The sequence below is a fragment of the Leptodactylus fuscus genome, chromosome 7 (genome assembly GCF_031893055.1).
Source record: "Leptodactylus fuscus isolate aLepFus1 chromosome 7, aLepFus1.hap2, whole genome shotgun sequence".
Taxonomy (NCBI): Eukaryota; Metazoa; Chordata; class Amphibia; order Anura; family Leptodactylidae; genus Leptodactylus; species Leptodactylus fuscus.
Genome location: NC_134271.1, coordinates 17,917,623 through 17,932,512, shown reverse-complemented (window position 1 = coordinate 17,932,512; position 14,890 = coordinate 17,917,623). Strand labels below are relative to the sequence as shown.

At 46.7% G+C, this 14,890-nt stretch overlaps 2 protein-coding genes across 2 annotated transcripts; one reads left to right on the top strand and one right to left on the bottom strand.

Annotated features, from left to right (window-relative positions):
• The first annotated feature begins 401 nt into the window (after positions 1 to 401).
• Positions 402 to 7,680, top strand: B3GAT3 (beta-1,3-glucuronyltransferase 3). The gene is made up of 6 exons (XM_075281189.1): positions 402 to 542; positions 1,012 to 1,119; positions 2,325 to 2,424; positions 3,098 to 3,428; positions 4,468 to 4,758; positions 5,196 to 7,680. Exons 2-6 carry the CDS (start codon positions 1,038 to 1,040, stop codon positions 5,292 to 5,294), a joined length of 903 nt encoding a protein of 300 aa, XP_075137290.1. The 5' UTR covers positions 402 to 542; positions 1,012 to 1,037; the 3' UTR covers positions 5,295 to 7,680.
• A 102-nt stretch (positions 7,681 to 7,782) lies between these two features.
• ROM1 (retinal outer segment membrane protein 1) lies at positions 7,783 to 14,388 on the bottom strand. The gene is made up of 3 exons (XM_075281188.1): positions 13,657 to 14,388; positions 10,357 to 10,603; positions 7,783 to 8,353 (listed from the first exon to the last, which is right to left on the bottom strand). The coding sequence occupies exons 1-3, from the start codon at positions 14,235 to 14,237 to the stop codon at positions 8,153 to 8,155; spliced, it is 1,029 nt and encodes a 342-aa protein (XP_075137289.1). The 5' UTR covers positions 14,238 to 14,388; the 3' UTR covers positions 7,783 to 8,152.
• Between the last annotated feature and the right edge of the window lie 502 nt (positions 14,389 to 14,890).

Sequence of the window (14,890 nt, the reverse complement as noted above, 5' to 3'; positions counted from 1 at the left end):
TATAGGAGCGCATTTACGCTTTTGTAAATAGATGCAAGTAATAAATATGGCGAGAAGAGAAACTTCACTTCGGCCATATTCCCTGCAAAAGTAGCAAGGGATGAAAAACATCCGGAGAAAAAGTGCAAATGTGTCAGAAATTTGGCGCAAGGTGCAAACAAGCCCCCAGAAGGCGCACTGTACCCCAAATGACGCTTAATATACCTGCCCCTGTGTGTCTGCCTTAGTCTCAGCATTAGCCCACCTATACAAAGCATTTCCACCCCTCACTCCCACCCCAGTGTTTTACAGGGCCCACCGACCACCCTCTTCCCTGCACAGCTTGTGGTCACATGACCTGCAGCATCTCCGCACTCACACTATGTACCACGTGGCATTCCTTGATACAGCGCTGACGTCATCAAGCTGCGCGCCTCCTTCTCCATCGCTCCGGGGCTCGCCTGGTATTGCTGCTGTCACCGGGGGATGGGGCTCGGGCACAGGCGGCCACTTCATGCCCAGCTCTGGCTTTGACAAGGCGACTATAACCTGATGTGTATATGGTAACTATGTCGTATGTGGCTTCTAGATCACTACAGCAGGGGTGCAAACTACAACTCCCAGCATGCCCTCATAGCTGCAGTGACAATAACCAGCTGTACCCGGGGAAGTTTAGTTGGTACAATGATGTCTGGCCTCAGTATATTGCCGGGCACTGGTCCTTATAGCTGCTATTGTAATGTTGCACAGATCATTGAGAATTTAACAACAAGACAAGAGGTGAAGGATTCTGGGAGTTGTAGTTCTTCATGAGCCTGTGAGCATCAGACTGCAAATTACTGGTACATTGTCTATAACCCTTGTGCATTATGCAATATACTATCACTCGTCACTAAGTAACTACAACTCCCAGCATGCCCTGGTAACTTGCAGGTGGGAGTTGTAGTCTTGCAACAGCTCTGATCTAGCGTTCCATTGCATCTCTATTGGACAGCTTTAATAACCCCTACATGTTCCCTTTCCCTTTTTCAGATGCTTGCGTCTGTCATCTCTTCACCATGAGGTTGAAACTGCGGAACATCTTCCTGGTGTATTTTGTGGTGTCCAGTGCTGGTCTCCTGTACGCGTTACTGCAACTTGGTGCGTCATCATCTCGCCTGCATAATGTGCTTTAAGCTGATGGTCTCCAGATGTTTTAAAGTTTAGGTCAGGGGTAGGGAACCTTCGGCTCTCCATCTGCTGTGAAACTACAACTCCCAGCATGCTCCGTTCACTTCCATGAGAGTTCCAAGAACAGCAGGGCAAGTATGCATGCTGGGAGTTGTAGTTTTGCAACAGCTGGAGAGCCGTAGGTTTGCAACCAAAAAGCGATGCGGGCAAAACCACGGCAGTAACGCATTGCACGTTTTTTTCCTGTACCGCTTTTCACAGAAGGTCTGCAGAGTTTTCCTCTGTGGACTTTCTGCTTCAATTGAACCTATAGGGAAACCGTCAGCATTTCCGTAGATATAATTGACATGCTGTGGTTTCCGAAAGCGCAATGTTTTTGGAAATCGCAGCATTTACTCAGTGGTTATTTTTCTGCAGTGTGTGATGGAATTTGCTAGATTGCCTTCCACTTTGCAGGGATTGTAAAATGCTGCGATTTTTTTCAGCATTTATGTTACATATGGCCCTGGCCTTATTAAGGGTTTTCTGGTTTCCAGGTGTTTGTTTTTTTTTTTTTACAATGATGTCCAGTCCATAGGATAGTCCATGCGTATCCAGTAGATGGTGAACCAACACTGCTCAGCAGATCCAGCTGCATCCCTGTGCTGGAAGCCCGTGCACAGGACCCCAGTGCCACTATTGCAACTTGAACAGGAATGGTGCTGATTTTGGCTGCATCCTATCCAGTAGCTTTCAGCACCAGGACCTGGCTTGACCGATTGATCAGTGTGGGGTCTGGGTGTCAGACACCAATCGTCAGATACTAGTGACCTATCCTGTGAATAGAACAGCCAGATCAACTGATCGGTGTGGGTTCTGGGTGTCACCAATTTAAACAAATCTTATACTCCTAGAATGCCTGGTTGGCTGCAAATGGTTATGGCTTGCTTGGAATTGTAGTTTTGCAACATCTTAAAAACCACATACTGGAAGCCATTGTTGTAGACTGGGGTCCTGAACTTTTTTTGGTCTGAGGGTCACGTTGTTGGACTGAACCATTTCCATGGGCGGCAGAGGTTTTCTGGGACTTTAATGTTGATGACCTATCTCTAGCAAGGGTCACCAATATTGGGTCAAAAGGTTTCTTACTCACAGCACCTCCTCGATCAACTGATTCACATTTGGTTATTTTGCAGGTCAGCAATGTGACTGTAGCCATCCAATGAACGTTCCCAGTGATGTTCGCAAAAGGGAGAACTTGCCAGTGATATATGTAGTAACCCCAACGTATTCAAGGTAAGCTACATTCAGTATTGCAATGTTTGACCTTAGATTAGCTAAAGGTGTCGGCCAAAATGCCTCAAAAATTGGCTAAAGAAAGGACAGGAATCTGTGTAACACAATGAAATGGTCTGGGGCAACACAGTGGCTCAGTGGTTAGCACTGCAGCCTTGCAGCGCTGGAGTCCTGGGTTCGAATACCACCAGGAACAACATCTGTAAGGAGTTTGTATGTTCTCCCCGTGTTAGCGTGGATTTCCTCCCATTCTACAAAAAGACATACTGATAGGAAAAAAATAAAATAATGAAATGGTTCATTCGTATCTTATAAATGTCCTGGTGCTATGGTCCGTACATATATGACAGGGTGGTATAGCGGTTGTTCTGGTATCCATGTGCCCTGTGTGACTAGGCAGTACCTGCAGAGTTTCCATGTTATGTCTAGTGTGTATATGGTTTTAGGTGAAGCCCATTTATGCCATCATTCCATCCATCACAGTCTCCATTGCACTTGGCAGATAGGGCGCTCTGCAGTTCTGTATACCAAGTTAAAAAACGATTCCCATGGATGTGTATGGGATCCACTAGGATCCATTATGCTTGTGTTCTGATGGGCACAGCTATACCGCTACATAACAATGCTCTGGCACTACAATAATCCCTATCTTGCTTTGTGTTGTCCCTGTCAGACCACATCAGCGTGCCGAACTCACTCGCCTATGTCAGACATTACTTCTTGTTCCTGCTCTTCACTGGATTCTGGTGGAGGACGCCGCAGAGCGCACTACTTTGGTGGCTGATCTGCTGGCCCAGAGTAAGCTGCAGTACACCCACCTACATGTACAGACCCCACCAGCAATGAAACTGAAGGACTCGGACCCTAACTGGCTAAAGCCACGTGGAGTGGAACAACGCAATGAGGCATTACGCTGGCTGCGTGAGAACAGGTCGTCCAAGGATCGTGGGGTTGTGTACTTCGCTGATGATGACAACACCTATAGTATTAAACTCTTTATGGAGGTAAGTTTTGATGATCGATCTATCTAAGCTGTCAGCTGTTCTCAGAACGGAGCAGGGAGCAGACAGCGCTGTTCTCTGTGTAGTGGCTAAACGGAGTCACTGCAGCTTAGCCTCTATAAAAGTAAATGGGAACTGATCTGCAGTACCTGTTCTGACCACTACACAGATAACGGCGCTGTCTGCATCCTTCTTAACTCTCTAAGAACAGCTGATCCTTGAGGGTGTCGGACTAGGGTTAGGCGATTATGACCTAAAACAAAATCCCGATGAATATTTTTAGCTTGGTTAAACCTTTACTATTAAAGTCACTGACAAGTGACGTGAACAATTGGGCAGCAAGTGACGAGTCAGTTCTCCAATTTGATGTGTTGGAAGCAATGAAAATGGGTAAACCTAAATGAGTGACTATGACCAGGTGGTGGTCTATATGGGGTTAAACATGGGATGTTGGCATTAAAGCCAACCCAATGTACCTTTAAGCATCAGATAAGTGTTTGCTAGGACAGTATCAATGTCTCCTTATTCCACCTTACTCCACATTCCTAAGCTGTGAGTAGACCGCATGTATTTCCTGTCCTAGGACAAACATAGAAGATACAGAACCGTATGTGTTATCACAAGTGTAATAAAATAACAGCACAAAAACATGGACGTGTCACTCCGTAAAATATGGCCTTCATCCAACGGAGCTGCCTGTATGTACCAAGCTTGCCTAAGGTCACAGAGTGCAAATCCATAGGTGTTCAGTATGTGATAGGCGCAGATCCAATGCCCAGGACCCCCACAGATCAGCTCAATTTAGAGGTCACAGTCTTAAGGTGAGCAATTGAGATTCATCACTGAATTCCAAGCTTCTGTACTGCACATTACATAGGGACTGGGCTTGGTATTTTGCAGCTCAGCCATTGAGTTGAATGGGGCTGAGCTGCTGTTGTACCACGTAAGCGACAAATATGACATCATCGGCACAGGGAAGAGGCCGCAGCCTCAGATTGTTTCTATTGCCATACAGTCATGTGAATATTCTTTTCTTCTATAGATGCGTAACACACAGAAAGTATCTGTCTGGCCCGTTGGGCTAGTTGGAGGGCTCCGGTATGAAGGTCCACTGGTCGCCGGAGGCAAAGTCGTCGGCTTTCACACAGCCTGGAAGACGCACAGACCCTTCCCCATAGACATGGCTGGATTTGCAGTCTCCTTGTCTCTACTCCTGAGTCATCCTAAAGCACAGTTTGACCCGAATGCGGAGAGGGGTTTTCTGGAGAGCAGCCTTCTGGGGCCATTGGTCACCCTCGCAGATTTGGAGCCCAAAGCAGATAATTGCACTAAGGTGTGTATGTGGACGTAGAACGTACAATCTTCCAATCTTCCAATCTCCATTCCACAGGGGTTTAGGGTAGCGAGGGGGTCACACGTGCACATTAATACTAGTGGGGTTAGCACACAGCTATTTCCGGCGGTCCCATAGATATTGACTAGAGCAGGCTCCGGACCCCTGTTTTAGGGATTGGTGGGGCTCCGGCAGTCATACACTTATCATCTGTCATGTGGGTTTGTATCAAGATCAAGCAGGAGGTTTCTGTCTTCAGCATCCTGTTTCGATCTATGCCACCCCGTGTCCAGCGTAGTCACAGTATACACTGGCCAGGACAGCATATGTGTCGTAGTGGTCTACCTCCATAGGTGAGGCTGCTATAAACCACAATAGCGCCTGCCATCTGTCACTCCTGATATCCTGTATATAACAGATGCCTCTTGTCATTACAGATCTGGGTGTGGCACACAAGAACCGAGAAACCTAAACTCAAGCAAGAAGACTTACTGGAGAAGCAGGGGAAGGGGTCAGACCCTAAAATTATTGTGTAATGTAAGCACAAATACGTGACTGTATTTTATCATAAGATGTCAGATCCACATGTGTCGCTGTCACTGTAATGGAAAGGATAGTCTATAAGGTCTCTTAGGTCTGATCATCATCACCAGAAATCATGTGACAGGGCGGCCATTGCTAGACCTCTCCTATTAGAACGGGGCAGCAACCTTCGCCACTCCATTTGCTGTGAAACTACGACTCCCAACATGCTCCATTCACTTCCATGGGTGTAATAAGAACAATAGAGCGAGTATGCATGCTGGGAGTTGTAGTTTTACAACAGCTGGAGTGCCGAAGGTTGCCTATCCTTGTATTAGAATATCTGTGTGTTACATTATCCTCTAAAAGTGAGGATTTTAGTTCCCCATAATACTTCTATTGAGAGCGAGGTGCAAGCTGACTTATAATACACGGATACTGTTACTAGAATATCAGAGTCAGGGATCAGCAACCTCGAAACTACAACTCTCAGCATTCTCCATTCATTTCTATGGGAGTCCTATATGACCAAACGTAACATCTGGCAATATCTGTAAGACAATAATGGACAATGGGGTCCCTTGGGGTCAGCTGTTGTCTGTTATTTCATGGACCGTCTTTATTGTTTAATCCATTCTTCTGGTCCTGCGACGGTGTAGAAGAACGGATTAAACCAGACATGTGTGAATGCAGCTTAACTCCTTCCACTATAGAGGGGTGTTATCCCTACACTGCTGTAGTATATGGCCATCAGAGTCAGATCAGTGGCCACTATGGCAGCCCTGTTACAACTCTGTACAAAAACATTACATGGCCATGTGCACGGGATATAAAGGTGCATAGAATAGACCTCTCACCTTTGTAGGACGGCGCCTTGTCCTGTTCACAACATCCAGACATTAAGATGCATTCATTTTTAGTGCCCTGCCAGGGGATAGAGGGTTATGGAGAACTTGTATCCCAAAATAACACAAAGACTTCACAGCTTGTAAAAGCATTTTATATCCTATTAACAGCCAGTAGTCCTATGCTAAAGGGATAGTGTGACAACAAAACCACATTGAAGACAATATACAGTATATATATAGTACATGAACATCCGTCAGTCCATACAGTGTCTTGAGGCCGCAGCCGTCCGTCAGATTCACCACATAATAAATGTCACTGGTTAATTTATTTTTTTTCTTTCATTTTCACAAAGATCCATCTTTCTGTGTTAGGTCAGGTATAGCTTTGATTTTACTGTTGTGTTTTTTTGGGGGTTTTTTTTTGTCTTTTGCTGGGATTTTTTTTTTAAGAAGTGTCCTCTCCCCAGGTTTTCTTATTGTCCTAATGCCAACAATGTGACGTCTTGTACTTTGTTGCCATGATTTATGTCCCCATGTGCTGCTGTGGGGTCTGATGGTGACCCCCAAACAGGGAGTGAGTCTGTCATTACATAGACCCCCTTGTAATTCAGGGCGTCTGTAAGATACCATCAGTTACCTAAAGTGGTGGATTCCGCGAATTTGGAGCCGAGTTTGAGGCAGAATCCACATCAGAATTGTATCCGTGTGAACCTCCTCCTACTCTAGGTTCGTACTAGTGTTCAGGTTTCCATCTTTTGGGGACATAAAAAACGAGAACCCTGTTCTTAATAAGCAGGACTTTTCTCTCCACTGATTTTAAATGGAATTTGGGTCAGGGTCTCGTACGCAGACTCGAACACTAGTGTGTACCCAGCCTTTAAGGGCTCCTTCTTCTTTCTGCTGCGTTCCCGTCCCAACATGGCATGTGACCAGACCGTCCACAAGTGGCTTCCATTGAACTGCATAGCATGCGGACGAGCACATAAACCGTGTGCATTGTTGTTCAGTTTTGGTCATGTGCTCCTCCATCAGCAGCCATGTTAGCACAGAAGCGCAGTGGGAAACCAGGGAGATCTGTAATAAACTAAGGGCAACGGAGAACATTGGAGCTAAAGATATATCACTGGCCGCCTTATTGTACGCAAAAGTCGTATTAAAATGAGCAATCCCTTTAAGCGTTAGTGTTCCCACTTTATTGGAAGTGGAGGGTTTTAGGTGAAAGCGCCCTAATAATAACTTACGGACACCTTGTAGGTAACTGAGGGGTCTCTGTAAGGGACAGCGCTCCCACATATTAGAGGACAACATACAGACGCTATCACTGAGGGGACCTGCTTTGGGGTCTCCCTTACCCTTATGGATAATATGAGGATATCTGTCGTGCATGTAATATTCATGCCAGACACGTATGTTCTCCATGTTCCTTTTGTATAGATGTCTCTAATTTATTGCGAGTCTATATGATTTTACGCCATTCATGTCATGTCTTTTTCTATTTAATATATATGTGGGATTTGTGGGTTCACTCAGCAAATAAACATTTTACAACATATATACTTGTGGCGTTGATATATTTCCAGTGTGCTATCATGTGTGCTACGGATTTACTTCTGGCGTGGATTACGGGTTTTTTTTTTGTTTTTTTGGGAACAGATCCTATAGAGGGGAAAAGGAAACTTTCATTGCCAATCCCTGTAAGGGCTACTAGCCGGGCGAGGAATAGTTTGCCACCGTATATGTGGTAGTCACAGCCCCCCTCACCCTCCACAGATCAAGACATTGTATTGCAGTCTTTTTTTTTTATTTTCGTCTGCTTAAGCTACATTTTGGCAGCTACTGTGTGACCCCCCCTCCGCCCCAAATTCCCATATAACCTTCAGATATAACATATCCCACATCTCCGTGGCTGGTGTATATATCGGGGTAGGGACCTTTGAGTCTTCTGGACATAAGGTAAGTAATTTACACAAGCGGCTCTCTACAGTCTATACACCGTCTGCCCCGTCTACCCCTCAGCGCTCCGTTTAGCTGGCTCCGGCCTGCTCTCCTCCTCCTTCCTCAGTACTGGACTTGAAGAGAGCTTTGGTTTTCTCCAGACCACTGTTGATGGTCTCTCCTAAACCTTTCTCCAGAAGAAATCCTTCTGAATCTGTCTCCACATCCTCCGCGCCAGTAATCTTATCCATTGACGTCTGGAGGAGACGCATGCTTACTAGGATAGATACCTGAAAAGAGAGAAGACCCCCAGACATGTTACACAAGATACAGTCTATATACTAATATATACCATTCTGATCTGATAAAGGTAATGTACCATTAAGAATCCTTGCCCTCTTAAAGGGATTGTACCAAAATGCGGACATAATGCTGTTGCGACCTGAACGACTGCAGATGTCTGTGAGCGGCCAAACACAGCCAATGTCCGATCATTCAAGTGATATGAACAACGTGTACTCGCAGTGCTGTGCCAGGGAAATATCTGTAGTCTGGATGGGAGCCATATATTGTTATTGAGGGAAAGTAGAACTAATGCCTGGTGGGTGAAGTCTCCAGGTCACAGGGAGGGTAAGTAGTCTGTGCTTTATTTTTTGATGGAAAACTCCCAGCAAACCTGATATACAGTGCTGTGCCAAAAGCAGGGCGCACAGGGCAGTGATCAGACACCATGCCATGCCTAAAGCAAGGCGCACAGGGCAGTGATCAGACATCATGCCATGCCTAGAGCAGGGCGCACAGGGCAGTGATCAGACATCATGCCATGCCTAGAGCAGGGCGCACAGGGCAGTGATCAGACACCATGCCATGCCTAGAGCAGGGCGCACAGGGCAGTGATCAGACGCCATGCCATGCTTAGAGCAGGGCACACATGGCGGTGATCAGACACCATGCCATGCCTAGAGCAGGGCGCACAGGGCAGTGATCAGACGCCATGCCATGCCTAGAGCAGGGCGCACAGGGCAGTGATCAGACACCATGCCATGCCTAGAGCAGGGCGCACAGGGCAGTGATCAGACATCATGCCATGCCTCGAGCAGGGCGCACAGGGCAGTGATCAGACATCATGCCATGCCTAGAGCAGGGTGCACAGGGCAGTGATCAGATGCCATGCTGTTTTTAATATATCTATGACCTATCCAAATCAGTGGTGCTCCAACAACCAAAATGCGTTGTCCATGAATACCCTCCATGACGTGACACCAGGTAAGATTTGTCATGGTCATCGCTCACAAAGCCTTTGCTCGGACTTACACATTACTGTCATGGATGAGTTGTGTTTTAGTGCTGGAGGGTTTTCTTTAATCTGATAAAGAGACGTTTCGGACATAGCCCAGTGTATACAGGATGTGGTTTCTGTAGACGTTACAGTTGGCGCAGTGATTGCTCAAGCCAAGTAAACTCTTTAACAAAGATACAATACAAGAACAATGTGCTGTATGGTCATCCTCCTATATGATCACTGACACTATGGAAATTATTAGCTGACAACACTGGTGTAATATGGTCACTGGACGATGACCTATGGAGAGTTTTGTCAGGAACCTCTTAGACATCTGGCGATCAGCGATTGTTCTCCATCTGGTGAACTAAACAATAGATCTACGTGTCTGCTCACTGGGATCCGACAAATGGGACCCTCAATGGTGAGGGTAAGCTCACGGAGATTTTTGGTCAGGATTCGCCATTGATGCTCATTCTTCAGGCTGTTTCGCCTTGTGATTCAGCCTGAAGACACTCCCTCCTCCGGACTAGGCCCGTTCATTTTGCCCAATCCGGAGTGGAGCATGCGGCTGGATGTCGATGCAGTTTCCCCTGGCATTCAGTCGCGGCTACCTCTTTTTTGGACCGGAACCTGAAGCGGCCTCCACTTCAGGTTCCGGTCCAAAAAACCCTGTCTGAACATACCCTAACACAACAATAGGAGTCTGTAGTATTCAATGTGAATGGTGGTGTGAACACGCAGCCACCGCTCCATTAACATACGTACCATAAAGCGAGTACAATAAACTAACTTAGTGGCCACTCTGCCCAATGGGCGAGAAGTCTCTGTCTGCGAGGGTTTACAGTCTGCAAAGAATATGGCCTATTCTTGGTGCGGATAAATCCCTCCCCCTTGTCTTTTTCACTTTTTTTATTCTTATATAGCGCCACCTAGTTGACAATAAGATGAGAAATTGCACCTAAGATTCCGTTCACTGCTCGGATCTGGGCCTGTAAAGTTATCCCTTACCTGGATAAGGAAATACAAGGTTACAGCCGCCCCATTGGTGGCCATAATCCCAGTGTAGTAGCTTAATAAGACTTCCCGGCAGCCCTTCACCCAAATGTTTAGCTCATCCGTCTGGTAGTTGTAGCTGTAATGGGCCGAGTTGTTGGTGATCTGCATCTGGATACAAGGTCTGGGAGAGCTGGGGTTACAGCAGCTGAATGGGACGCTGTCCATCAAGTATCTGCCGTCCACGTTGCTCTTAATGCGGCTGCAACAACGAAGACAAAAATGACAGGGGTTAAAAATCTAAAAATAAGGAAAATGATGTAATTGTGTTAATTTCTGCTCAAGTTCCTATGGTAACAGTCTACAAATATTGACTTCTTGCACAATAGGGCCTCTCTGCCAGGTCGCACCGATAGACACTTTTCCACTTCCTCATTTGCAAATTTTAGTAACAGACACGATTTAGGGTATTGACATCTAGGCCGATGGTTCGCGTCTAACGTCTATTGAAATAACAGGACTGAATTTACCGCCCGAGCCCTGCCAGATGAAGCAGAATCGGAGTTCCTGGCCTCTGGCCCTTGTAATGGAATTAACAGGAAAATGAGGAACTAAAAAGTCAATGTGGTCAGATGCTGCATAATGGAGGCAAATATACAGGGAAGGCGATGTCCACACCGGTGCGATGCTCTGCAGATATTGGATTTGCAGGTGGACAAAGAAATCTCATCCATATAATGTGGAAACTGACCTGCGAGGCGGATTGTATATCTGCAGTGTATACAGTCAATGTATGTTGTATATTCTGCGACATCTATCTGCTGTGTACAAACCGTATATAGTGCCCTATATACCTTCGCTATGCCAGCTGTTGTAAAACTACAACTCCCAGCATGCATACTTGCTCTGCTGTTGATGGAAGTGAATGGAGCATGTTGGGAGTTGCAGAATCACAGCAGCTGGAGAGTCGAAGGTTGCCAACCCCGGATATAGGGAGAGAACCTATAAGATAAGGCCAATATTAGATGGGAGGAGGTTACAGAGTATCTGACATTGGGGGAATTTACTATTCCCTTAACATCAGAATATGGGTGTATGATGGGGACTGTTGTGGTGCGTCTTTGGTGCACAGCCCTTCCTTGTGGCAAAGATGCACCACGTTCCTCTTCCTGAGCCCCACTTCCCTGTTTCTATGAATTTGGGCAGATACCAAGGCAGGCCAGGGCGAGGAAGTCTCGACACCACATATCCTACCCTACTAATATTATAAAGGTGAAAGTTTGTGTGTTTGGATGTTTGTTCCCGATTCACGCCAAAGTGCCCCAACGGATTGCAGTGGAATTTGACCCACCAGGGGAGTGGGGGGGGGGGGCTCACTAGAGTCGCGTCTGGGAGGCATGAGGAGGGGGAGGCCGCAGTCGCGGTACGAGGCGGGGGGGGGAGAGGAGCAGGCGGGGCGGGGGAAGGGGACACCAGGGTGTCGGGGGGGGGGGGGGGAGGGGGTAGGCAGGGTTTAGTGGCAGGGGGAGAAGAGGAGGCCGAGGTAGCGGCAGCCGCAAGACAATAAGGGAGGGTCCAGAGCCACGCTGCAGGTGGGTCGTGCAAGGAAGGCGGGGGTCGCAGGTATTGCTAGTTTAATATAACTCATACCAGAAAACTGGCTTGAACTATACAAGATGGCTATGCTCACACAGCGGAAAATGAAGAGCAATTCCTCTCCATTTTCCGCTGTTGTATATTCAGCCGTGATGGGATGCCGATGTAGAGCTTCGGTATATTCCATTGACCCCATGGACTGAATCAGCCACAGAATCCGCAACAAGATGCTTAATTTTTCCGCGTCCTGCTGCGATCTTTGCCTCCTGTTGAAAACAATGGGTGACAGATTCCAGGTAGAATCTGCCACGGATCCGGGGTCGGAATCTGCGGTAAATTCCACCAATACCCGAAATGTACAGCAGTTTGTGACTGGTATAGACTTCAATTCTGGTGCACAAGAGAGCGCCACAGCTGGGAAATAATTCTGGCGCCTCATGCACCGGGGGGGGGGGGGGGGGGAGATTTATTAACCCCGGCATACCTACATTTGTGAGATAAAACCAAGAGTTGAACCAAAACACATTGGAGGGAATTTATTAAGGCTGAGCATGATACGGTGGTCTTAATAAATAAGCGCTGACCACAGATACGCCAGAATTGTTACACGGCTCCATCTTAGAAGATCCAATGTGCCAGAACTGAAACCTACACCAGTCAGGGTTTAACACTCCCAGCCCTCCTTGTTACCAGCCCGACTTCACCTACTTTTCTCAAAATTGACATTTTTTTTTAACACAATTGGCCCAAAACTGAATCCCCCCATTATATTTGTTCCTTGAAAATTCCATTTGTCCTTTTTTGGCATAAAAATACTGGTGCAGAATTCTGTAGTGTGAACATATCCTTACATCACAATGCTCCAAATGTACAGTGAAGAAATGGTGACATGTGACAACTAGGTGGCGCAGTCGCCTTCCAGGGGAGGGGGAGATGATACAAGTAGAAAGGGAAGTAATCAGGAAGATGGGGAGGGGATAGATGCTGGGGGAGATTATACTGAGTGAGGGTACCCCCGAAACTGGGAGCAGAGGGCGTGATACAAGAGTGGGAGATGAGACTGGTAGAAGGGAAGTGATCCCGAAGGGTGAGGCAATACTGGAGGAGGAGTATGGTGCTGGAGCGGCGAGGGGCTGATGATATTGGATGAAGAGGGTGTGAGACCTAAGGGGGCACATAATACTGAAGAGGAAACTCTATCGGAGTTGGGTGGAGATGATGCTAAAAATAGAGAGAAAATCTATAGGATGTGAAGAGTCGGTCATATTTGGGGCGCCGATTAGATGATCCCGGGGACAGGAAAGAGTGAAAGGACTGATGATAACTGGGATGCGAGGGAGATAACACCCGGGGATATCTGAAGGAGGGGAGAGTGAGATTATATCAGGGACGGCGTAGGGTAGTTGATCCTGGGGGTGGGTGGGGGGGGGGAGAAGAATAATTAGTTGCACATGTAGACAAAGCATTTCTATGTATGTAGAGGGTGGGGGGCTCCAGCTAACTAAAGACCACCCCTGCTAATGCTACAAACTGGAGAGTATTCATAGGATTATATTCCAATAACTTTGCATATACATATGAGACAAACCTAGCCAAAAAGCTCGTACTATGTTAAACATTCCAGTGGAAAAAACGATGTAATTTTTTTTAGTAAATTGTATTTTTAGACCACCATGTTATATATCACACTTCTACTGCTGAATATAGTAAAGGACTCACTCTTTGACTTCTTTGGAGGAGAAGTCCAGGTAGCGGTTGCTGATCCATTGCACCTCGAACCAGTCTTTATAGTGGTTGTTGCCGCAGCATTGGAAGTCCATTTGCAACTTGTCAATTGTCCTCTTCTGGTAGCAGCGGCCTGGAGTGTCCGTGTCCTTGTAGAACCTGATCCCGTTTCTCAGTCCTATCTTCAGAGATTCCTCCAGGCTTCCTCTCAATATAACACTGATGAACAAAGCGGACAGACAAAGCAAACAGCTCAGGAGAGAGATGAAAAAATAAGGTAGCAGGAAAGTCTTCCAGCGCGGATATTTGGCCATATCAAGCGAATCTTGACTAATTTTCCCGGCGAACAGACCAAGGATGGCACCCACAAGTCCAGCTGTGATAACCGTGTTGGGAACGGAATGGGCCACTGTGTTGTCCATCACCTCGTTGTGTATCCATAGTTGTACCTTTAGGAAGATCCCCAATCCAAAGGTCACGCACCCTATAAGGACACTGATCCAGGATAGAAGCCATAGAGTTTGAGCTAGTTTCACCCGCTTCTGAAAAGTAAATTTGGTCTTGAAGAGGGCCATCCTGAAAATAGGATTAGGGAAAGGGGATTGAAGAGCCCCTTTGTATCACCCCAAGAGGGGCTGGATTTGGGGGGGTGAGAGAGACAGAGACCCGCAGGTTCCCAGTGTCAGACAAGGGAGCAGGGAGAGTCCGAGGTGGAAAGAGGATCGGATTAGCTAGTCCATAATCCAGCCCTCAGCTGTTTCTACTGACAATGACTTATTAGAGCTCTCCCCTCCTGTCCTGCTGTCTCTTTGACAGCCGGCGTCATCTTTTTTTGTCCAGAGGCCCTTTAAGTCCCCGAGACCCCGAGTATTTTCACGGAAATGTCATTATCCTTCAAGATGGTCATAGAACTAGCGGTCAGTTCACACTAGCGTTCGGGGTCTCTGTTTATTGTCTATGGGGTCCTCAGGTTTCTGCAGGTTACCGCTTTGTAATTGTATAGGGTTTCCGTTTATTGGGTCCCCAAGCCGACCCTAGGAACGTAAACCCGAAAGCTAACGTATGATGACAATAAGATGTGATGAGACCTGCGGATTTTAATATAAACTTTGGTCTTTGGCAGCAAAATCCGGTTGAAAACTTGACCAATAAATTGGAAAAATGATCGTACAAACTTGTATTCCCCATTGCAACTCAGTGTTCTGCTGTCCCTCTGTAATTCCTCCTA